Source organism: Oncorhynchus kisutch, linkage group LG11 (genome assembly GCF_002021735.2).
Source record: "Oncorhynchus kisutch isolate 150728-3 linkage group LG11, Okis_V2, whole genome shotgun sequence".
Taxonomy (NCBI): Eukaryota; Metazoa; Chordata; class Actinopteri; order Salmoniformes; family Salmonidae; genus Oncorhynchus; species Oncorhynchus kisutch.
Window position 1 is genome coordinate 65833307 of NC_034184.2, and position 25290 is coordinate 65858596.

General features: G+C 41.7%; 3 protein-coding genes across 29 annotated transcripts in view; 1 reads left to right on the top strand and 2 right to left on the bottom strand.

Moving 5' to 3' along the window:
• LOC109899388 (abl interactor 1) overlaps positions 1-461 on the bottom strand; it is a 65378-nt gene extending 64917 nt beyond the window's left edge. For 5 of the 23 annotated variants that reach the window (XM_020494594.2, XM_020494589.2, XM_031836125.1 and 2 more), the window contains exon 1: positions 241-444. In XM_020494594.2, coding sequence (XP_020350183.1) covers positions 241-357 — 117 coding nt within the window. In that variant the 5' untranslated portion in view covers positions 358-444. Of the gene's footprint in view, positions 1-240 lie in introns of all 23 variants that reach the window. The other 18 variants (XM_031836128.1, XM_031836123.1, XM_020494588.2 and 15 more) reach the window with 8 other exon arrangements.
• A 649-nt stretch (positions 462-1110) lies between these two features.
• Positions 1111-19210, top strand: LOC109899390 (acyl-CoA-binding domain-containing protein 5A). 2 transcript variants are annotated; one of them, XM_020494596.2, is made up of 13 exons: positions 1111-1209; positions 1570-1692; positions 9356-9476; positions 12851-12923; positions 13130-13247; positions 13672-13899; positions 14015-14221; positions 15649-15743; positions 15911-16103; positions 16203-16402; positions 16645-16698; positions 16841-16950; positions 17170-19210. In XM_020494596.2, exons 2-13 carry the CDS (start codon positions 1608-1610, stop codon positions 17180-17182), a joined length of 1497 nt encoding a protein of 498 aa, XP_020350185.1. In that variant the 5' UTR covers positions 1111-1209; positions 1570-1607; the 3' UTR covers positions 17183-19210. The 2 variants fall into 2 exon arrangements, with proteins under 2 accessions (XP_020350185.1, XP_031691990.1); XM_031836130.1 differs by lacking the exon at positions 1570-1692 and having other exon boundaries at positions 1189-1209.
• Positions 18592-25275, bottom strand: mastl (microtubule associated serine/threonine kinase-like). 4 transcript variants are annotated; one of them, XM_020494575.2, is made up of 14 exons: positions 24944-25275; positions 24597-24839; positions 24257-24394; positions 24023-24162; positions 23853-23941; positions 23644-23750; positions 23331-23490; positions 22993-23165; positions 21731-22873; positions 21449-21590; positions 21264-21284; positions 20411-20524; positions 20171-20272; positions 18592-20043 (listed from the first exon to the last, which is right to left on the bottom strand). In XM_020494575.2, exons 2-14 carry the CDS (start codon positions 24774-24776, stop codon positions 19886-19888), a joined length of 2667 nt encoding a protein of 888 aa, XP_020350164.1. In that variant the 5' UTR covers positions 24777-24839; positions 24944-25275; the 3' UTR covers positions 18592-19885. The 4 variants fall into 4 exon arrangements, with proteins under 4 accessions (XP_020350164.1, XP_020350163.1, XP_031691989.1 ...); XM_020494574.2 differs by having other exon boundaries at positions 24597-25275; XM_031836129.1 differs by lacking the exon at positions 21264-21284 and having other exon boundaries at positions 19042-20043; positions 24944-25271.
• Positions 25276-25290: the final 15 nt, after the last annotated feature.

Consider the following 25290-nt stretch of genomic DNA (forward strand, 5'->3'; position numbering starts at 1 on the left):
AACGCATTGAATGGCCAACACTGTATCCAACATGTCCAGTGCGGTGATACTACACACTGGAATGGCCAAAGACTCCCAAAAGACGTGTATTCTCTATGAATATCTAACGTTACTCCTTTATGTGTTAATTGTGATCCTTTCCATTTCTTTATCCACATTTCCTGTCCCCAGTTTCCCAACCGTTCAACAACAAAGAATTCCGAGATAACAATGTTGAGTAAATTTACTCATTTTGCTTACCTGAACATAATTGTTTTCACAGTAGTCTGCTACCCGCGTGAGATTCTGGTAACTCTCTATAAGAGCTCTTTTACCGGCTGGAATTTCTTCCTCTAACAACATTTGCAGCTCTGCCATCTTACATCGCCCCGCATAGCTTCCTCGCCTTCCCTTTGATTGAAACCACCAGCTCTGCTTCGGAGAAAAAAAAAGAAGAAACTCCTTCGCCTGGTATAGTGGGATTCTTGGCCTCGCTTTCACACCGGCGCAACCTATCAGCCACCCGCAAAAAAACAACCAACATGGATCACAGTGTAGAATTCTGGGATACGTAGTGTTACAATGTATCATTTTCTGGGTTTCCGAATGGCAACAGTCGTCAAATTTGATACAACATATCAACGCGTAATGCTTTTATGCCCGGGCTGCATGCTCGCGTAACATTTCTTATTGTGGCCAACAACACATAGTATTGTGGTGGCTTCATCCCTTTACCATACAGTTATTTGATGGAACATGTTTTGAGGTCAATTACACACTCAGCCATTGACTGCATTTAGAACTACATATCCAGTAAGCACCCACTGTGTGTGGTGCATTGTGGATGTTGTAGGGATTTTGGTGTATACTAAATAACATATTTATCAGAGACGGAAGAGTAAGCGAGATGTTCCACTTACACGTTTTTTTCTGTTTCCTTTACGCTTGCTACGTTAGGTTAAGTAGACCAGACCCAGCTGATATTACATGGGTGTCTATGGGAGCGACACCCCCTTAAGTAAACAGGAACTGACCATTTTCAATGGTCAACGGCCTGAGTGAACTATCTTTATTTATCCACCATCTCCGATATTTCTCTCCATTTTAGCAGTAGAAAACTACAACTCCCTTAGCATACAGTGCCTGTCATTACTGTATTGTGCATGGCTTCTGTTGGTAAGAATAAAAAGAGGTCGCCAAGCAAGTCTCAAACAGGTAGATCATTAAATGGTGAGTGACTAACGTACTTATCTTATTTACCAAGTACAATGCAAAGTTTTTTTGTGTTAGTTAGAAAGATAAAACTTACAAGGTTGTTTTTAAACCATTGGTGTTGTTTCTTGCATTGAGCGCTCTAAATTTCAGAGACGACATAACCTCCTGGTGGCTTTGGTTTAGCTTAGGCTACTGTTGTGGGGTTGTATTCAAATAGTCAGCTGTATATATACTAACTTGCATGTTATTGTGAACGGTTTGCAATGGCTATTTGAACAATGTTATTATGGGCGTATGACCTAGCTGAAGCCACAAATATTGCTGCAACCAAGTCAACTCTTTTGTTAGTAGAATTTCAATTATGATTATCTCTAGGTTTGAAGAGTTCGCTATCGTAATTCACACTTCGGTTCATGATGGAGATGGAGGATGGCAGACCTTTGTACGAGCTGAGGTTTGACGCCGCTGTCAAAGTGATACAAAGCTTGCCTCCAGACGGTAAGAGCTTTAACTACGAGGAAGGCTATATGCCACATTGTAGCAAAGGCAATTAAGTTAGCCTACATACAGTGCATTCGGAAAGTATTCAGATCCCTTGACTTCTTAGCCAATTTGTTACATTAGAGCATTATTCTAAAATTTATTAAATAATCGTCCCCTCATCAATTTACACACAATACCCCATAATAACAAAGAAAAAACAGGTTTAGACATTTTTCCAAATTTATAAGAGATAAACAGCTTAAATATCACATTTTACATAAGTATTCAGACCCTTTACTCTGTACTTTGTTGTAGCACCTTTGGCAGCAATTACAGCCTCGAGTCTTCTTGGGTATGACAGTTCAAGCTTAGCACAACTGTATTTGGGGAGTTTCTCCCATTCTTCTATGCAGATCCTCTGAAGCTGTGTCAGGTTGGATGGGGAGCGTCGCTGCACAGCTATTTTCAGGTCTCTCCAGATGTTCCGATCGGGTTCAAGTCCGGACTTTGGCTGGGCCACACAAGGACATTCAGAGACTTGTCCCGAAGCCACTCCTGCATTGTCTTGGCTGTGTGCTTAGGTTCGTTGTCCTGTTGGAAGGTGAACCTTCACCCCAGTCTGAGGTCCTGAGCAGGTTAATCAAGGATCTCTTCGTACTTTGCTCCATCTTTCCCTCGACCCTGACTAGGGCTGGACGATAGGGCCAAAATATTTAAATATTATATCACAGTATTTTTTTTTAAATTGGATGGTATTTGACAGTATTTTTAGTTTTGAATAATAAAAGTGCTACATTTGCTTCATGAGTAGTGAGTGATCCTAGGGTGGCAACATATACATACATTTCTGCATTTCCTACACTCAATTGCAGTGGTGGAAAAAGTACCCAAATGTCATACTTGAGTAAAAGTAAAGATATGTTAATAGAAAATTACTCAAGTAAAAGTGAAAGTTGCCAAGTAAAATACTACTTGACTAAAAGTCTAAAAGTATTTGGTTTTAAACATACTTAAGTATCAAAAGTAAAAGTATAAATCATTTCAAATTCCTTATGTTAAATAAACCAGATGGCACCATTTTATTTTTTATTTACAGATAGCCAGGGACACACTCCAACATTCAGACACAATTTACTAATAAAGCATTTGTGTTTAGTGAGTCCTCCAGAGCAGAGGCAGTAGATGATCAAATCAAATTTATTTATATAGCCCTTCGTACATCAGCTGATATCTCAAAGTGCTGTACAGAAACCCAGCCTAAAACCCCAAACAGCAAGCAATGCAAGTGTAGAAGCACGGTGGCTAGGAAAAACTCCCTAGAAAGGCCAAAACCTAGGAAGAAACCTAGAGAGGAACCAGGCTATGTGGGGTGGCCAGTCCTCTTCTGGCTGTGCCGGGTGGAGATTATAACAGAACATGGCCAAGATGTTCAAATGTTCATAAATGACCAGCATGGTCGAATAATAATAAGGCAGAACAGTTGAAATTGGAGCAGCGGCACGGCCAGGTGGACTGGGGACAGCAAGGAGTCATCAGGTCAGGTAGTCCTGGGGCATGGTCCTAGGGCTCAGGTCCTCCGAGAGAGAGAAAGACCAGGGATGTTATCGTGATAAGTGCATGAATTGGACCATTTTCCTGTCCTGCTAAGCATTCAAAATGTAACGAGTACTTTTAGGTGTCAAGGAAAATGTATGGAGTAAAAGTACAGTATTTTCTTTAGGAATGTAGTGAAGTAAAAGTTGGCAAAAATATTAATAGTGAAGTACAGATACCCCAAAAAATGACTTAAGTAGTACTTACAAGTATTTTAACTTAAGTAAAAAATACTTTCAAGTAGTACTTAAGTACTTTACACCACTGCTCAATTGAAATCATTTCCATGCTGCCACGTAGGGCTGCACGATATGGGCAAATAATCTAGGACTTATTTTTTGACTTGCGAATTAGAGCAAAACTTTTGGAATCATGGAAATCTAATGACTTCTAATTCTATAGTTAGAATATAGTAGTGGGCACTTTGAATACAGTGTTGTTTGAGATGACAATGAATTAAAATGCCAGGGAGAAGTTATTGTGACAGGGTAGGAACTTAAGTGTTTCCTAGGGGACCCTAAAAGCTTTGGCTACATGGCATGTTCTCTCTTAGCTACTTTATGTAGCTAACATATTCTTGCTTTGCATATTCCTCTTTGATGTTGCACAAACAACATGCTGATTTCGGGTCTACACCCTCACTGGTATTATCAGGCTGTATTAGCTAGCTACGTTTGCTCTTAAATCAGTACATGTATTAGCTTGCTAGCTATTAGCATTAGCGGCTAACAATTAGACAAACTAGCTGTTTCTTGATGTAAGAAACAAACTAATAGTGTCATTATATAACGCTAGTGGATTTATATTAAGAAGCAAAGTGAAAACAGCATTGTTGTCATCAACATTGCTGCATGTGCTGCATTGACCATGCAGACTGAACTTGTGGTTGAGGAACATCAAATGTGCTCCTTGAGTGACAGGGCGTGGCTAGGTCTGTGTGCACGAAGAGAAAGGACTCAAGTAACTAAATACACTATAAAAATTGACATTACACATGATGTATCACATTTAACAAACCAAACATTCAAATACCGGTATAGAAGGTTAAGTAAAAAACACAAACCGGTCCCTGCATCAATGCTGGTATATCATAAAATGCGGTATACCGTCCAGCCCTAATCCTGACTAGTATCCCAGTCCCTGCCACTGAAAAACATCTCCACAGCTTGATGCTGCCACTACTATGCTTCACCTTAGGGATGGTATTGGCCGGATGATGAGCGGTGCCTGGTTTCCTCCAGGCGTGACGCTAGGCATTCAGGACAAAAAATTCAATATTGGTTTCATCAGACCAGAGAATCTTTTTTCTCATGGTCTGAGAGTCCTTTAGGTGCCTTTTGGCAAACTCCAAACCGGCTGTCATGTACCTTTTATTGAGGAGTGGCTTCCATCTGGCACATCTACCATAAAGGACAGATTGGTGGAGTGCTGCAGAGATGGTTGTCCTTTTGGAAGGTTCTCCCATCACAGAGGAACTCAGGAGCTCTGTCAGAGTGATCATCGGGATTTTGGGCACCTCCCTGATCAAGACCCTTCTCCCCCGATTGCTCAGTTTGGCCGGACGGCCAGCTCTAGGAAGAGTCTTGGGTGTTCCAAACATCTTCCATTTAAGAATGATGGAAGGCACTGTGTTCTTGTGGAACTTCAGTGCCGCAGACATTTTTTGGTACCCTTCTCCAGATCTCTATGGAGCTCTATGGACAATTCCTTTGACCTCATGGCTTGGTTTTTGCTCTGACATGCACTGTCAACTGTGGGATCTTACATAGACAGGTGTGTGCCGAACCAAATCATGTCCAATCAATTGAACTAACACAGGTGGACTTCACTCAAGTTGTAGAAACATCTCAAGGATGATCAATGGAAACGGGATGCACCTGAGCTCAATTTCGAGTCTCATAGCAAAGGATCTGAATACTTACGTAAATAAGGTATTTCCGTTTTAGTTATTTTATAAATGAACAAACATTTCTGGAAACGTATTTTCGCTTTGTCATTATGGGGTATTGTGTGTAGACTGAGGATAATACATTTTTTTTAAATGTGTGTGTGTGGGGGGGCTGTAACATAACAAAGTGAAAAAAGTCAATGGGTCTGAATACATTCCGCATGCACTGTACAACAAAACTGTATTGGAATAGGTCTTTTTGCCTTTTCTATAGCCTGAGTTACATTACAATGCATAAAAAAACATTCATAAAAAACAAATGATGAAAGAAAAGCATTGCAAGTTTGAATTTTGTAAAGGTAGTGTGGGAGGAGTGGATTTTTTATTTTTATTCGATCAATAATGACAAACCTCCTGGCATTGACAACTTAGATGGAAAGCTTCTGAGGATGGTAGTTGACTCTATAGCCACACCTATCCTATCTTTAATCTGAGCCTGGATGAAAGTCTTTGTGCTCAGGCCTGAAGAGAAGTCATTCCGCTACCCAGGAGTGGTAAAGCGGCCTTTACTGTTTCTAACAGCAGACATATCAGCTTGCTGCCAGCTCTTAGCAAACTGTTGGGAAAAATTGTGTTTGACCAAATACAATGCTATTTCTCAGAAAACAGACTTTCAGCATGCTTATAGAGAAGGGCACTTATTATGTACTGCACTGACACTTGACTGATGATTGGTTGAAATAAATTAATCATAAGAAGATTGTGGGAGTTGTACTGTTAGATTTCAGTGCAGACTTTGATATTATTGATCATAACCTGTTGTTGAGAACGTACAGTACCAGTCAAAAGTTTGGACACACCTACTCATTGCACGTTTATTTTCTATATATTTTTTACATTGTAGAATCATAGTGAAGACATTCAAAACTATGAAACAACACATATGGAATCATGTAGTAACAAAAAAGTGTTAAAAAAAATCCAAAAATATTTTAAAATGTAGCCATTGATGATAGTTTTGCACACTCTTGGCATTCTCTCAACCAGCTTCATGCGGTAGTCCCCTGGAATGCATTTAAATTAACAGCTGTGCCTTGTTAAAAGTTAATTTGTGGAATTTCTTTCCTTCTTAATGCATTTGAACCAATCAATTGTGCTGTGACAAGGTATACAGAAGATAGCCCTATTTGGTAAAATACCAAGTCTATATAATTGCAAGAACAGATCAAATAAGCAAAGAGAAACGACAGTCCATCATTACTTTAAGACATGAAGGTCAGTCAATCCAAAAAAATTCTAGACCTTTGAAAGTTTCTTCAAGTGCAGTTGCAAAAACCATCAAGCACTATGATGAAACTGGCTCTCAGAAGAAGACCCAGAGTTACCTCTGCTGCAGAGGATATGTTCACTAGTTACCAGCCTCAGAAATTGCAACTCAAATAAATGCTTCACATAGTTCAAGTAACAGACACATCTCAACATCAACTATTCAGAGGAGACTGTGTGAATCAGACCTTCATGGTTGAATTGCTGCAAAGAAACCACATCTGAAAGACACCAATAAGAAGAAGAGACTTGCTTGGGACAAGAAACACGAGCAATGGGACATTAGACCGGTGAAAATCTGTCCTTTGGTCTGATGAGTCCAAATTTGAGATTTTTGCTTCCAACCGCTGTGTCTTTGTTAGACGCAGAGTAAGTAAACGGATGATCTCCACATGTGTAGTTTCCACATGAAGCATGGAGGAGGAGGTGTGATGGTGCTTTGCTGTTGACACTGTCAGTCATTTATTTAGAATTCAAGTCACACTTAACCAGCATGGCTACCACAGCATTACGCGATACGCCATCCCATCTTGTTTGCGCTTAGTGGGACTATCATTTGTTTTTCAACAGGACAATCACCCAACACACCTCCAGGCTGTGTAAGGGCTATTTGACCAAGAAGGAGTGTGATGGAGTGCTGCATCAGATGACCTGGCCTCCATAATCACCTGACCTCAACCCAATTGAGATGGTTTGGGATGAGTTGGACCGCAGAGTGAATGAAAAGCAGCCAACAAGTACTCAGCATATGTGGTAACTCCTTCAAGACTGTTGAAAAGCATTCCAGGTGAAGCTGGTTGAGAGAATGCCAAGAGTGTGGAAAGCTGTTATCAAGGCAAAAGGTGGCTACTTTGGAGAACATAAAATATGGCTTTTCAACCTCTGCTCTGAATCCACGATATGGCAATATATCTAATAGAACTCAAAGGGTTTTCTTTAATGGAAGCTTCTATAATATCAAACATGTCAAGTGTGGTGTACCGTAGGGCAGCTCTTTAGACCCTCTACTCTTTTCTATTTTTTACCAATGACCTGCCAAAGGTATTAAATGAACCATGTGTGTCCATTTATGCTGATGGTTCAACCATATACGCCTCTACAACCACAGCTAATGAAGTAACTGAATCCCTTAACCAAGAGTTGCAGTCTGTTTTGGAATGGGTGGCCAGTAATAAACTGGTCCTGAACATCTAAAACTAAAAGCATTGTATTTGGTACAAATAATTCCCTACGTTCTAGACCTCAGCTGAATCTGGTAATAAATGCTGTGGATGTTGAACAAGTTGAGGAGACTAAATTGCTTGGTGTTACCTAAGATTGTAATCTGTCACGGTCAAACGTAGATTCAATGGTTGTAAAGATGGGGAGAGGTCTGTCCGTAATAAAGAGATGCTCTGCTTTTTCGACTCCACACTCCAAAAAGCAAGTTCTTCAAGCTATAGTTTTGTCTTATCTTGATTATTGTCCAGTTGTATGGTAGCATGAGACGGAGTCTACAACCCACACAAGTGGCTCAGGTAGTGCAGCTCATCCAGGATGGCACATCAATGCGAGATGTGGCAAGGTTTGCTGTGTCTGTCAGTGTAGTGTCCAGAGCATAGAGGCGCTACCAGGAGACAAGCCAGTACATCAGGAGACGTGGAGGAGGCCGTAGGAGGGCAACAACCCAGCAGCAGGACCGCTACCTCCGCCTTTGTGCAAGGAGGAGCAGGAGGAGCACTGCCAGAGCCCTGCAAAATGACATCCAGCAGGTGTGCATGTGTCTGCTCAAACGGTCAGAAACAGACTCCATGAGGGTGGTATGAGGGCCCGACGCCCACAGGTGGGGGTTGTGCTTACAGCCCAACACCGTGCAAGACGTTTGGCATTTGCCAGAGAACACCAAGATTGGCAAATTCACCACTGGCGCCCTGTGCTCTTCACAGATGAAAGCAGGTTCACACTGAGCACGTGACAGAGTCTGGAGACACCGTGGAGAACGTTCTGCTGCCTGCAACATCCTCCAGCATGACCGGTTTGTGGGGTGGCATTTCTTTGGGGGGCCACACAGCCCCTCCATGTGCTCGCCAGAGGTAGCCTGACTGCCATTAGGTACCGAGATGAGATCCTCAGACCCCTTGTGAGACCATATGCTGGTGCGGTTGGCCCTGGGTTCCTCCTAATGCAAGACAATGCTAGACCTCATGTGGCTGGAGTGTGTCAGCAGTTCCTGCAAGAGGAAGGCATTGATGCTATGGACTGGCCCGCCCGTTCCCCAGACCTGAATATTTATTTATATATATATTATGCATGCCAGGCTCTCATGGCTAAGAGTTGAGGAGAGACTGACTGCATCACTTCTTCTTTTTCAGAAACATTAATGTGTTGAAAATCCCAAATTGTTTGCACACACACTTACCCCGCAAGACATGCCACCAGGAGTCTTTTCACATTCCCCAAATCCAGAACAAATTTAAGAAAGCATGCAGTATTTTAGAGACATTATTGCATGGAACTCCATTCTATCTCTTATTGCTCAAATTAACAGCAAACCTGGTTTCAAAAAACAGATAAAGCAACACCTCACAGCACAACGCCTCTCCCCTATTTGACCTAGATAGTTTGTGTGTACAGTATGTATTGATATGTAGGCTACGTGTGCCTTTTTAAAAATGTATGTAGTTTTGTACTTGAGCTGGTCTTGTCTATTAATGTTCTATATTATGTCATGTTTTGTGTGGACCCCAGGAACATTAGCTGCTTTCGCAAAAGCTAATGGGGATCCTAATAAAATACAATGAAATTACAATTTAAATGCAACGTGTGTGAACCCCACAGAGTTTTTTCCAAAAGCCTGTCAAATGTAAGATGTATTTTGTGTATCCATTCCAGGTTCCTTTCAGCCCTCTAATGACATGATGCTCAAGTTTTACAGTTACTACAAACAAGCCACACTTGGACCCTGCAGCATACCCAGACCTGGCTTTTGGGATCCGGTGGGAAAAGTGAAATGGTAATGCAAAGTTCACCGTAGGAGCATAACGTAATAATTATAATAATCTGATAATACTTGTGGAATATTTTAAAAAAGTTCACCGTAGGAGCATAACGTAATAATTATAATAATCTGATAATACTTGTGGAATATTTAAAAAAAGTTGCTTTATGTTTTCCAGTTTCTTTAAATGCTTTGCAAATGCAACTTATTACTATGTGACAACTGAAAATGTCTATTCATTCCTTTTCAACTCTAATGCTATTTGTCACATACACGTGTTTAGCAGATTTTTTTTATTGCGGGTGTAGTGAAATGCAAGGCGCTCTTATCCAGAACAACTTACAGTAGTGAGTGCATACATTTTTATACTTTTCCCCCCGTGAAAAAAATAAAATAAAAATTCAGATTTTTCATGTGTTGCTGCAGCACCCTCCGCACCCACACGTCCCCCAGCTATATAATACACAAGGAGTCAAATAAGGTCTTGGAACAGGGATTCTTCACTGGGGTCCTATTTTTATTCTCTGTATTGTAGTCCTTGCAGTTAACTCTCCTATTGCCACATTTTGTCTGATTTATCTCGGGACCTGTTGTGCTGGAGAACGATCATATGTCAGGTCACCTTCTACCCACTTGGCGTGCGTTGACAGTGCTTACTTGTGTACAATGTAGATTGTTAAAGAAGATGGCTACACTAAGCAAATTCTCTTTTAGGATTGACACTGAAGCTATTTATAATCGGTTACCTATTAGACTATTAGTGCTTTACCGGCCCTAACTTGTAGAGTTGGCAGGCCAGCTGCTGCTTAGCTCAATGTGCATCTGGGTCATTGACCAAGTGGATACTCTGCTGATAACAAATGTCATGATTATGGCATTAGGAATCAGGTTTGAGGAGGTAACTTTGGTAAACTTTGAGTACAACTCGGGATAACTGGTGCAACAAAAGTGGCTCCCTTTTAAGCCAGATACATTTCAATGGCAATGAATCCTTCAGTGGTAACCTGCTCCGGGGCAGGCTAAATCAGGGCTAACTCCATTAATTCGGAATGACATGTCTGAGCCACGAGGTGAGGACCAATGGAATCAGATTACATCCCTCTTGCAAAGATTGCGTCATCATCCCCTTCTTTTGAATAAAATGACTGATTTTAAACGTTTTATTTATCAAATGTTAGTTTTTGTTGTATAATATGTTAGAATGGCTATCACATTTAGTAATGATAGAATGCATTTGAAATTTAATGCACAGTAAAACTTTTATGACTTATTACAATTATTTGTTGATAGGATTGGGGGAGAAAGGTGCTCATGCTCACCAAAGACGGCATGACGATAAGTAATAAAATAAGGACGTCATTTCAAAAAGCCTGTTTCCCACCATGGTCTGCTGGATTGGCAAAATAACTTTTCTTTCATTCTGATTCAACACAAATTAAAATGTGGCACTGACTCGCCCATGGATTGATGCTTCAGCAGTGTCTCAATGAAGAGTTCGACGAGCCACGTGCGACATGCATGCGCAGTTACAAGCCTGCTAGAGTTAGCGGCAGGCGGACGAGCATTATCCACCGTCGTTGTACGGATAAAGATGGAATGTGACGCTGAAGCTGGCTAGCTTTAGAAAACCCTGAGAAGATCTAGCTTCCTTTCATAGTATACCTCCCAGAACTATAATGGCTTGACATGCTGACCATGGCTCCTATTTCAGTGTCCATTATGTATATGAGAGTTCAAGAATGGAAAGAAAGTTTATTATAATACACAAGATCCTTGGGTATTGCAGTTTTTCTGTCCCTGATAACCTGTATCACATTTTTTCCCAAGGCAATATGCATTCGGAAAGTATTCTGACCCCTTCCCAACATTTTGTTACGTTATAGACTTATTCTAAAATTGAATAAATAAATAAATTATCCTCAACCTACTCACAATACCCCATAATGACAAAGCGAAAACAGGTTTTACATTTACATAAGCATTCAGACCCTTACTCAGTACTTTGTTGAAGCACCTTTGCCGGTGATTACAGTCTTGAGTCTTCTTTGGTATGACGCTACAAGCTTGGCACACCTGTATTTGGGGAGTTCTCCCATTCTTCTCTGCAGATCTTCTCAAGCTCTGTCAGGTTGGATGGGGAGCGTTTCTGCACAGCTATTTTCAGGTCTCTCCAGAGATATTAGATCGGGTTCAAGTCTGGACTCTGGCTGGGCCCCTCAAGGAGATTCAGAGACTTGTCCCAGAAGCCACTCCAGCGTTGTCTTGGCTGTGTGCTTAGGGTCGTTGCCCTGTTTGAAGGTGAGCCTTTGCCCCAGTCTGAGGTCCTGAGCACTCTGAAGCAGGTTTTCATCAAGAATCTCTCTGTACTTTGCTCTGTTCATCTATCCCTTGATTCTGACTAGTCTTGCAGTTCTTGCCACTGAAAAACATCCCCACAGCATTATGCTGTAACCACAATGCTTCACTGTAGGGATGGTGCCAGGTTTCTTCCTGACGTGATGCTTGGCATTCAGGCCAAATAGTTCAATCTTGGTATCGTCAGACCAGAGAATCTTGTTTCACATGGTCTGAGAGTCCTTTAGGTGCCTCTTGGCAAACTCCAAACTGGCTGTCTGGTGCCTTTTACTGAGGAGTGGCTTCCATCTGGCCACACTACCATAAAGGCCTGATTGATGGAGTGCTTCAGTGATGGTTCTCCCTCTGGAAGATTCTTCTATCTCCACAGAGGAGCTCTGTCAGAGTGACCATCGGGTTCTTAGTCACCTTCCTGATCAAGGCCCTTCTCCCCCGATTGTTTGGCCGGGCGGCCAGCTCTAGGAAGAGTCTTGATGGTTCCAAACTTCTTCTATTTAAGAATGATGGAAGCAACTGCAACCTTCAATGCTGCAGAAATGTTTTGGTACCCTTCCCCAGATCTGTGCCTCGACACAATCCTGTCTCTGAGCTCTATGGACAATTCCTTCGACCTCATGGCTTGGTTTTTCCTCTGACATGCACTGTCAACTGTGGGACCTTTTTATATAGACAGGTGTGTGCCTTTCCAAATCATGTCCAATCAATTGAATTGACCTAAGTTGGACTCCAATCAAGTTGTAGAAACATCTCAAGGATGATCAATGGAAACAGGATGCACCTGAGCTCAATTTCGAGTCTCATCGCAAAGGGTCTGAATAATGCAAAAATTTCTAAACCTGTTTTCACTTTGTCATTATGGGGAATTGTGTGTGGATTGACGAGGAACAAAAAAAGATGTAATCCATTTTAGAATAAGGCTGTAATGTAATAAAATGTGGAAAATGTGAAGGGGTCTGAATACTTTCCGCATGCACTGTACTCCAGGAGACACTTAATGTAGGTGTTATGTTAAACATCTTGTTCTGTCTTCATAGGGATGCATGGAGTGATCTGGGAGATATGCCCAAGGAAGAGGCTATGACCGCTTACGTTGATGAAATGAAGCTGGTAAGTGCATACCAGCGTTGGCGTCTATTCTAATACATTGTTGATGAATCCAGGAAGCGAATAGAATTCTATTCTTGGATTGACATTTCCTGAGTTCAATGAAGTCGGTCACTTTGTTGATGAAGATCTGTCTGAATTGCATTCAGACAGGATCGCTTGGACGTCAGTGGACACTAAATGTGTTTGTTGTGGTATTTAAACAACAGATCCTTGAGGGCATGCCCTGTACAGATGAGGTAGAGCAGCTTCTAAAGGTGCTGGGCCCATTCTACGAACAGGTGGAAGAGAAAAAGCAGATACATCAGGTGTCAGACCTGTCCGCAGGTACTGTAACTACCTTTCTAATTTGATTTCATATGAATTTGATTTATTTCATTTGGAATGTCTTCCATTTTAACATATCCATTTCTATCATGTGCTAAGCCCGTTTGACAAGGTTTGCTCGGCAACTTGAAGGCAAGTGTATGGACATGTATCATTTAACCACAATGACCTGCCCCTTAGTTATGTCTGGTGTGGTAGTTCTGTATAAATACATTTTAGTTCATGTTTTTTTGAGATACATTTTTGCTTTATATCGCCTCGTTTAGCTAAATTAGAATTGATCTCCTCATATGTCTCCTAGTATATCTTATAGTTTGACTAAATTAGAACTTTTCTCCTAGTATATCTTCTAGTTTGGCTAAATTAAACTAATAGGAACATATAGTTCTAATAACGTTGTAACACTGTTGTTGCTATGCCGCAGGTTTTGGAACCATGCTAACATCAGCACCTTCAAAAAGTGTCACAAAGAGCCTCATTAGGACAATGGAAATGAATGGCACTTTGGAGACACGGCAACCCAGACAGGCTGTTGAACCTCCGAAGCCCAAAGTCATGGCACTGAAGGAACAGGGGGAGGAAGAGGAGTTTGAGGAAGATGAGATGGAGGATAGAAAATCAGAAATTGTTGAGATAAAAGAGGTGAAAAAAGGTATATGTTGTCAAACATTAAAAAATGTAAATAATTAAAAAAGGAAAACGTTAAGCAGAAATGTTTATCTTGTAATAATATTTGTATTTTATTTTTTATCTTTCATTGAAAAAAGCCTCAGCCCCACAGCCGAAGAAAAATGGCTCATCCAGGAGACCTAAAGTACCCCTGTCCAATGGTAATGTGTGGAATGGAGTGGGCCACCTCCCCAATGGGACCCATACCTCCAAGGCTGCCCTGAACAGTGAGGACTCAGAGGAGGGCCTCACCAACAGCACCCTGCCATTGGAGCCCCATGTCCAAGTCAACGGCCACCACGCAGGTGGGTACCACTGGTTAAAGTTGCAACGACGACAGCAGGGCCCTCCTGATTTTAATAATTAGCTGGTTGATAAGCTAAATCAGGTTAGTTATAACTGGGGTTGAAGGGAAAATTGACAGGAGGCTAGCTGTCCAGGATCAGGGTTGGAGAGCCCTGGACAACAGTGACATACTGTAGTGAAGGGCAGGGTTTCCTCAACTTGGTCCTGGGGCCCCCTATGGGTGCATGTTTTGTTTTTTCCCCTAGCACTACACAGCATTCAAATAACTAAAGATTGATGATGAGTTGATTATTTGAATCAGCTGTGTAATGCTAGGGCAAAAACCAAAACGTGCCCCCTGGTGGAGGGAAAGGTTAAATACCTAGTCAGTTGCACAACTGAATGGATTCAACCGAAATGTGTCTTCCATGTTTAACCTCTGAATCAGAGAGGTGCGGGGGGGTTGCCTTATTCAATGTCAATGTCATCAGCACCAGATCAGCAGTTGTTTTTTTGGGGTTAACTACCTTGGTTAGAATGTTGTTCCTACATTGCCATCGTCTACGCTTTGAGTTCCCTATGCCCCTGGGCCGTAAGTCTCTTATTCATTGCCGCCAGATTATGAATAGTAAATTGCGCTTTACACTAACATTACTTTTTATTTGTTGTAAACACAAAAAGGTAGAAGCTCTTTCCCTGTGGTAACCAATAGGTATTTTGGGCACCATAGAAAAAGATAGAAACTAACAAATCCGGTTGCATGATGGAGATTACATTTGTGTATTGTTGTAACGTATACCATAGATATACAGACTTAGCTATTATAGTAGGCCTTGAGTTTTCTTTTATAACAGAACTGAGTATTGAAATTGGATACAATTCACAATTGTCATTGATATCCACTATGCAGAATATCAACATTGCTCGTTTCAACAAGAATCAGGCCTTATAGGCCTAACCCAGATCCACCATTAACCAGATGTCCATAAAAGGTTTAAAGATGGATCGTCAGTCCTCTGTAGATTAGCACCCTGCCTGCCCACAGTGGGCGGTTGTTCTCATGGATCCTTGGCCATGTGATCTGATAAGCTGCTCAGCTTTACTCCCAGAGCTGTTGCAACTCTGCATTTCCCCAGGAACAGCCACAGACTCCCTGCTCTGATGGATTGCCATTACATTATGCTCCTAAAAGCTGGTCTATGGTCAGTTGTGTTCCTATTACTTTCACCTCTCACCAACTCATTACATCAAATTAGTGATCACCTTGAGAAAGGATGTATTTGGAATGTGGAACACACAGTATGATGCGAATGGAGCACAGGCCTCTGCAATGATTGCATTTGTGTTGCTTCTTAATCAGTCCCGCTAGCACAAACTTCTCTCTGAGGGAAGGTTTCCATATGGCTATGAATCCCCGTATGGGACGGGGTACTATTTGTTCCCATAGATCTCGACGCGGATGTATTCAGGCCCTATCGTGCGGCCAGTGACTCAGACAGCGAGATCTACTGCGACTCCATGGACCAGTTTGGCCTGGAAGAGGTAAGAAGCAAAGGGGACACCTAGTCAATTACACAACTGAATGTATTCAACCGAAATGTGTCTTCCCGCATTTAACCCAACTCCTCTGAATCAGAGGGCACAAGCACAGTGTACAGACAAGTAGACAGAGCATTTCCAAATCCTCATGTATGTGTGTTTTGGTCCAGGGCTCTGAGGCACAAACTGACCGCTGTCTGGAGCTGGATGAGGAGCATGGGGGAAAGGGGGAGAGTAGTGGAGGGGCCAGTGTGGCGGGCATCCAGTGTGGCGCGGAGGATGGGGAGACTTGTGGAGGGGCCTCTCAGAAACAAAGACTGAATGCAGGCAGGCCCAATAGCTCCCTGGTCAGGAGAGAACGAGGTACGGTGTGTGTGTGTTTTGGCCCTGTCTTACTTCTCTGTTTACCTACAAGTGTATGCCAGTATTTACACCTCTCTTCCGTGTTTGCATGTGTTATAGGTTCTAGGTCTTCAGGGCACAGTCCAGGTGCCCAGAAGGCCTTGCAGGGTAGCGGGGGGGACGGGGAGCGGTGGGGGGGCGCGGGGACACCAGGAGGCAGTCTGAATGAGCAGATTGTAGTGGCGCTGGCCAGGCTGCAGGAAGACATGCAACGTGTCCTGGAGAGACTGCACACACTGGAGGCCCTCACTGCATCCCAGGTCAGAGACCCACATTTAGCAATTGAAGTATATTACATAGCCTGTTGATAGTGATGGCTGTGGAAAGGGTATCTAATAGCAAACCTGCAGTTATGCAGTACCTAAACACCTCAATATTTTGTATTCATTCTTAATACTTCAGGATTTTGGATCATGACTTTAAGATGGACTGTAACTATTTAGGTATGTTATAAGTACTCATTTGTTTTGTACCTTCTCTCTTATCTCTACATGTCCTCTAGGCAAGGTCATCGGTTCAACCATACCCACCATCACCCCTGGCAAAGAATAGTAAGGTACGGTGTGCTGCCTTTACTCTCTGTCAACATTTCATTTGGACTCACATCGTCATAGACTAAAGATGCCCTTTGTACCTTTGGTTTTAGGGATGTTGTGACCTTCAGTTTGATCACTTTTTATTTATCCTCTGTCCTCTAGAAACCATCCTGGTGGCCTTTCGACGTGTCTCCCAGCACTGTAGCCTTTGCTGTTGTGTGGCCATTTTTGGTGCAGTGGCTTATCCGCCAATATCTTCAACGTAGGAGAAGGTAATTGTATAGCCAGATGGGGATATTCTAAAATAACTAAGTCGATTGTATTTTTTGTGTAAATTGAGACATTTTGTTACATTTTATGTTAGTTGTTCATCCATTCATGATTCTGCCTCTGATACTCTCTATATGTGGATACTGTAGCTCTATCAAAATAATCTATTGTTTGATAGAGGCTTGTACTTAGTAAGAATGTTTTCTTGTCCCCACTATCAGACGAATCAATTGAAAAATCTCCCAGCCCAAATACACAAAGTGACGAGGAGAAGATTCTCAGCAGTCTTTGGTTTGTTCCGTCATCTCCCTTATGCTTTCCCCCACACCTCTGTAACTCTAGCTTTTGCGCTATGAAGATTGCACTCGGAGTAGTGAGTGGTGGAAGCCTCGCAAGCCACTAGCACTAGAATTGAAATCAAAGAGAAATGTGAATGTATTGAACCACAGCTTGTAATCGTGCAAGCTTTTTTTTTAGATGATAGGCTACAATTACTTTACTACATTAGTAATTATTTTGCTCTCAAGAAATGACTAGGATTTAACTTGGGAGGGGAAAGTTATTGTATGTGTTTTTTGATTATGGCATTGTTCGTTGATAGATCACAATAGTTTATTTTATTGCAAGTATGCCGAACATCTTATGGGCATTATAAGAACTATCTTATCTAACTTGTCCTGCAAATGCCTGCCATGGACATAATGCAATATATCATAATAGTTTCTTAGGCAATGCTGCTAATATATCGTGATAACTGTCGGTAGATAAAGTGTATATATATGATGTATTCTTTGAAAGGTACATTTAATTCTGAAAATGTATTATTTCTAATAACATGAAATGAAAATTAATGCTTTGTCTTTGGTTAACCAGGTTGTTGTACGTTAGGTTGTACATGACTTCTAAATGTTTTCTCTAGGATGTGAATGGTTCATATTTTGTAACATACTTCATATCTGATCATGTTTTTATACACATAGCTTGTGTATTTTCTGAATTTCATCAACCCATGATAAAGTGCCTCGCCAATGTAAGTTACGCTGCGGTTCTGGGGTATTGTAGATATGTTCACTTTCAAGTTAAACAACTCAACATTGGACCAAATTCTTTCAAAAAATACGAGAACCAGCTGGATGAGAAATGCTCATTGGACACACAAAAAAATGTAGGCCTATCCATCCCACACCTTGTTTACGGCAGTGAAAAGCTGTATAATGAGGATTTTCAAATTCAAATCGAACATAGTGCTTTCTTCTCTAAGGCAGTGTTTTCTAACTCCAGTCCTCGAGTACCTGCACCAGCACACATTTGTGTTGTAGCCAAGCACACCTGATTTAAACTCGTCAACTAATCATCAAGCGCTCAATGAGTTGAATCAGGTGAGTTTGTGAGGGGCTAAAACCCAAAACAACGTGTGCTGTTGAAGGTACTCGAGGACATGGGAAACACTGCTCTAAACTGTATGCTTTCAAATCAATCATAAGATTAGTCTTTCTCACTTTCTTTAAAGGGCCAATGCAGCATTTTTTCTCAATATAAAGTCATTCATGGATAACAATTAAGTACCTTACTGTGATTGTTTTCAATTTAAAATGGTTTTAAAAAAATAATAGCATAAATTGCTTCTTAGCAAATTTCTCAAGCAAGAATTTTCCTAGGGAAACTGAACATTTGCCGTTATTGGCAGAGGTTTGGAACTTTCTTATTGGTCTAGTAACTAATTTAGCACCAGGAGACGTTATCAGGCAGGCCAAAACCCCAGCCCACTAAAACAGGCTTTAATTTCAGGCAGTCTTTTCAAACAGCTCTTGCACTGAAAGGACATTATAATTTTCAGTATTATTCCAACTTCAGTGTGGAAATATAAAACACAGGAAAATCACATTTTTTTGATTTGTTTTTACTGTCCTTTTAATAGCAATAATCTTTGTTTTAATGTAGCAAAGTATATTATGTGTCAATTTGGTTATGGCATCTGTTTCAAATCTGTTAGATTTAAAAACATTGAATTGGTTCATGTAGTATACAGTGTTTAAAAATGGCTGTACAGTCCAGATTAATGCAATATTTTAATTGCATTCAAAATGTACTACATAAGATTTACATTGGCAGTAGAGCTGATGCTCTTTTCAGAGCCATTGATTTGTTAAATACATTTTCTACTAAATCTAAAGCGCTCACATTTTCTGCCTTAGTAGTTGGTTGTTTGCATGTGATCTGTCATCCAAGGCATGAAAAGTTAATAAAGCATTTGGATCTGTTTGACTGAAAACACATTCCTCTTATGAAGGTTCACAACACACACAAGATCCGACCACGCAAATGTTTTGGTTCTTCGTGTATCATGGAAAAATAATAATAATATAATTGCAATCACTTCACATCATTTTAATTTGTACATTTTCCCTCATAAGAACATAAAAAAAGTTTTAAAAGATCCTACAAGAAATCAATATTTTGTGGAGAGTATCCATACAGATGTAGTGTATGTGACCTGCATGAAGATGAAATCAATCATAGTGGTCACTTTACAAATGGCAGGCGCATAAAAGAGCAGTGAAACATGGTGCTACGTGATATAAAAAGACAGTTATGCCGTTAAGTTGACAGACAGTACAAATATTCAACTCACACACAAAGATTTAGAAATATATTAATCCTATTTTTTTCTTAACCAACTAGAACTCCAAAACAAAACTCAATAGGGGACCTGCCCAGCCTACATAACAGTAGGGAAAACACTGCAGTGATGCATGGTAGAGGATGAGGGATAGAGAATAGCATAGTGAGGAACAGTCGGGGTACAACAGGGTGGGGTCAATTCCGTTTCAATTCAGAAAGTAAACTCAATTCCAAATTTTACCAAATTAAAAGGAATTGGAATTTCAGTGTACTTCCTGAATAGACTGGAATTCACCCCAATGCTGGTGTACAAACCTACAGACTGAATCCAGACATGACTAGGTGCTGGGCAGTGTTTCTAGCATCAAAGTATGACGTGTCTGTTTCGTCCTCCGGCTGGGGGATGAAGGGCATTGTCTGGTTCTGGAGGTTATCCCAGTCCAAACCCGCAAAGAGAGCGTGGCTCCTCAGTTCTGATGCAGAAAAAAATATGGTTGTAGCAAAAACATTTAACTATCAATCAGAATGGCATCCATGAAATGGTATTATTACAGTTTGGTTACACTGAACTGCATTTAAATTGGGCAAAGAAAACCTTACCTTTGAGTCCAGCCCGTTTGTTCATATCCATGGTGAGTAAGAGCTCTATGGCATTCCGGGAATTGTGGGATAGCTCCTCATCACCATCAGGCCATGGGATATCTGAGATAAAAAAAATAACGAAATAAACCATTTTAGTGATATAAAACACTTTGAAATGCATGATTTTACTTTGCCGTAAAGGCCTTTGTGTCACACTGATAACAGAAGCAATAAACAGCCACGGCAGCTGATATCTACCTCTGTTGAGAATATTCTGGAAGACAAGCTGAGGGGTTTCGTCATTGAAGGGGGGCACACCGGTGAGGAACTCAAACAGACACACACCCAAGGCCCACCAGTCCACCATGTAGTCTGAGGAGGGAACAGATAGTCACTTTTCTTAGGTACCAGTACTGTAGTGTTACTGTGCTATTTTCCTGTTAGGCCGTGCCTCTATTCTACAGCGGTGGAAGCAGGAACTGAGTTAGACAAATCGGACAACATTAGGCTTAATGTTATGATGTAAAATTTCAGATAATTGTCAGATCCACGCACTTCAATGTAATGATTGTGGACGATGTTGAAATTGTGTATTGCTTGCTAACATTATTAAGTCCTAAATAACCATTTGCAATAAATGACATGATCTTACAAATTGGAATCCAAACCAATATTTTTTCAGACAAATTCTTTCCAACATTAGATCCACACCTTGGCACCAAACATCATATTCCAGGACAAAACACATACCAATGTTAGAAACATGACAGATTTCATCAGCTTGAAAATATGCCTTTATAATAGGGCCCACCTGGAAGTCACCAATGTTAGTCCTCCACTGACATGACTTTCCCTAGACTCTTCTACACCATGCCTTAAAATTGGTTTCCCATTAGAATTTCCCTCAATTTAACCCCAACATGGGTCCACACCAACCCAATACAAGGGGCCAGAAGCAGCAATTACAATGGGGAATCAGAACCGGCATTTTGCAACCTATCCACGTAATATTGAATCAGGCAGCCATTTCCTCTGGTACTAGACAGTGAATGCAGAGAAGCTGAAAGCACATGCATTTCCCTGGCAGTTAGCAATGTTACGATCAACTTACCACAATTAAGATATCCTGAAACTAAAAAAATAATGCCTGTTAAAATTGCTGAACTTGCTTTCTCAACAGGCATTTATTTATACCTTCATGTAAAGTTGTTAAGATGACAGAAATTATACCAACATGCATACAGAAATATTTTGAATTCCCACCCCACTGGCACCCTCCCCAGTGTCATCTCTTACCATGTGGTATCCCCAATAGCAGCTCTGGGGCTAGGTAGTCTGGGGTGCCTAAAATCGGTACTCCCTCCACAGGTACCGGAGCACGTCGGACACTCTTGGGGGTCCTGAATGGAGTGTGGGATGTTGTCATCGTCTGTGGGGTCTGAAATGAGAAAACAAATGAATAAATAACTGGGATGAAACAGTGTTGTGTAATGTAGGTTCCCTGAAGAAAATAAGCTATATTCAGGTCATACATTTGAACGTAGCCATCACCCCTGAGCCTCGACTCAGTAGATCTACCTGATAGAGAGAGCTGTTGGAGTTGGGTCTCTTCTGGACTGGTGTGACAGCAGCAGGCATACTGTGGTAGGAGGCTGAGGTAGCCATATCCATAGCCTCCACTGAGCCCAGGCTGAGGCGTGAGTTCCACGACATGTTGGAGCGGTTGATGGAGCTGCAGTAGCTCCGGAAGGCCACCACGTTCCTGGGCTTGAGGAACGAGGGTGACTTGGTCACGCTGGGGTCCAGCTCGGGGACTCTGTCAAGGAAGGAGCGTTTGGATACGCCTCCTCGCAGGGTGAGCATGTTGCCCGGCAGTGCTGTTCCTATACTAGCGAAGGTGGGTGGCTGAGGTGGCAGTGATATTTCGCTGTTGTCTAGCTCTAACAATGCCAAATGCCCTTCTTTGGCACTATGAGTCGACCACTTTGGGGTTGGGCTGTTGACATTGATGGACATTTCAGAAACCGACCCCTCAGAGTCGATGCTCAGGCTGCTGCTCAGCTCATGGTCTTCACCAAAAGACCTGCCCTCAACAAAGACCCCCTCTGCTAGGTCATCCAACTCACACAGGAGGTTTTTAGTCACAGCAATGGGACTGGAGCGTTTGGGCACCTGTCCTTTAGCAGTCCCTTGACCCTTAGATCCAAACTCCTCCAAATGAACATCGGCAAACACCCCGGTCAGACCAGTACGATACTTCAAAGCCACCTCTGGGACCCCAGAACACCTCTGGTACTCCGAGTCTCTCTTCTTGGAAAGCGATTCCAACTGCTCAGGACTTTTCTCCACCTCCTCAAACCCTCTCTTTACTGCTGAGGTTACCCCAGACTGGACTTCCATTGGTTTCCCTTTGGTGGCACAGATACTTTCAGCTCCAGAAACATTGCCTCTGATTGGTTGAGAGAGTTCAGGCTTCTTGGGTGGGGCAGATTGCTCCACCTCGTTAAACTGAAGCCTCTTTCCAACATGGGGTTCCTGTTTGGCCTTCCTGGACAGTTCTCCGGTACTGGGTTCTTGGTGGAGCTGTCCACGTAGTTCCAAGTTGTCCAACGATGCCAGGGCAGAGCCCTGGCCCAGCATCCTAATATCAGAGGTCACCTTTCCTCCCGTTTGTCCACTTGCATTCCTACCATATAGGTATGGCACGTTCTCAATCTCCTTCTAGAAAAGGAAACGGAATACAGTAACAAAACAGAATACAACATACATATCTTCTAATAACCAATGACCCACAAATACAGATATTTGAAAACAAAATGTTTATTTGCAACTGGCTTGACCTGCTCCAGCTCCCATAGTGGGCTGACACCTCCCTCAGAGTCAGTGGTGGAGGGGAAGATGCATGATTGGCTGCCGCCTGTGCTCATGGTGTCAAACCTCCTCCTGGACTTGAGCAGCCTGGGAGTCAGGCTCTTGGCCAAAGCATATGGGCTGAACACACAGCTGTTGGGTCCTGAAAAAACAAAACAAAGACTGATTAGAACTAGTTTGAGGGAACAGAATCCACTTTCTCCTCAGGACAGGTTTGACTACATATCTGACCAGTCTGCCCTCTATAGATAAAAATGAAAACCTGAAACACAGGGTGGTTTGCCGAGGTAGAATTGAAGAGACATACCCAAAGTCCGGCTAAGGCAGACAGGGGAACGCAGGTATTCCTTCTGTCTCCTCAAGGGCGAACTGAGCGAGTTTTTCCGCTGTTCAATTTTCCCACATGACATAGGGCTAAACACAGCCGAGCCGCTGCTGTGCCGCTTGCCCTCCACTGCTGGCGTGTTCTGTGTTTGATGAGATGAGAGCACAGAATAAATATTTAATTTGGCAACAGGAAACAATGTACTGTATCTGCACAAACCAATCATATCACACGTATTATCATTACTGATGTTTTCTAAATGAATACATATTTAAATACAAGTAACTTTACTCACAAGTCCAAGAGAGCTGATCAAAGACAGGACTTGACCAGGGGTGCGGAAATAATCTTGTTTAGGCATTGCCAAAGATGGGGTTGTCATGATATCGGCAAGACTCAATTCTGGGAGGAAAAGGAATTAAAATGTAAAACACAACAAAAGCCTGCAAGCAGATGGAGATGTAGGTGGATGCGTTAATTAAGTGTACGCTATAGTGCCCATACCCCTGTCAAGCTTGACTTTGGAGAGGCCAAAATCTGTAAGCTTGATGTGGCCTTCATTAGACACAAGCATATTGTCCGGCTTTAGGTCCCTAAAAGATTGAACAGAATACAAAATTCAATTATAGTAAAATAAACACAAATATTTTGAAGATGAGTAGTTATAAAAGTACCTGTGGGTGATTCCATGGCGATGGAGGTAGTCTAAAGCACGTGCCACCTCTGAAATGTATTTCACTGACATGTCCTCATCAAAATACCCATAGATGTGAAGAAGTGATTTCACATCCCCTCCAATAAGGTATTCCATCACCTGTGTATAAACATGTACAGAGGCAATATACCAAAGTCAGGTCAGGGACATGCGTCACTCACTGTTGTCATTTGTATTTTTTAGGGCCACATACCAAATACACTTTTGCTGCTGATTGGAGACAGTAGAAGAGGTGCACAACAAAGGGACTTTTGCTGAGGGCCAATGCGTCCCGCTCTGCCTTCATCTGATCTGCCATATTTTTGTCACGCATGTCTGCTTTCTTCACCACCTGGAGGAAAGTGAATAGCCAGTAAAGTGTTATTATCCTCAAAGGTCAATGTAAGTTAGGTAAATAAAAAATATATATTTAAAAAAAGTTAAATGCTTTCCAACTCCTTTACATTAACAGCGGTTACTGATGGTTCACCCCACTTCAAATTCTAAATGCTCTCGAGCAGATGCATAGCAGTGGTAAAATGTTCATCACTTGCCTTGATTGCATATAAGCGTGCATTGCTTTTCTTCCGTGCAAGGTAAACCTTTCCAAAGGCACCACGGCTGATGGGCTTCAAAACAACGAAGTCTTCGATTGAGGCAGGTTTTGGAATATCGGATACCTTCCCATCTGCACATGAAAGGGAGCACGCACCCTGCTTTTCACCCGCATCCATAGTTGGCACCTACTAGCAGCTAACGTTAGCGTAACTTTTGCAACTCTTCAAGGGGAATACATCCTGAGAGTAATTAAAAACAAAAAGCGTGCATGCAATTAAACTAGTAAGCTGTTACAGTTCAAAATACCGATATGAAGTTTTATGACACAAATCTTTTCACTAACCTGACAGACAAGACAAGGCGCGGTTTGTTTTGAAATTTGAAATCCGCTCACAGAAATAGGGGTCCTGCGTGACGTACTATTCGTGGCCAAAGATAGTGCCTATACGAATATAAACACTTGAAATGCAGATCACTTCAAAGGCAGATTTGGCCAAATAATAAATGTATGAATTAATCAATGAATACAATTGAGTTTTTGGGCCATCTTATTTCTAGAGCTACTCTTCTAGAAGAATTGGCATCAGGCAACGGGTAGGACACCTAGTATCAAAATAATATGTTACGTCATACATATTTTGAATGCTGTTTGTTACGAATGTTGCCAACATAGAGAGTATTAAAAACAAT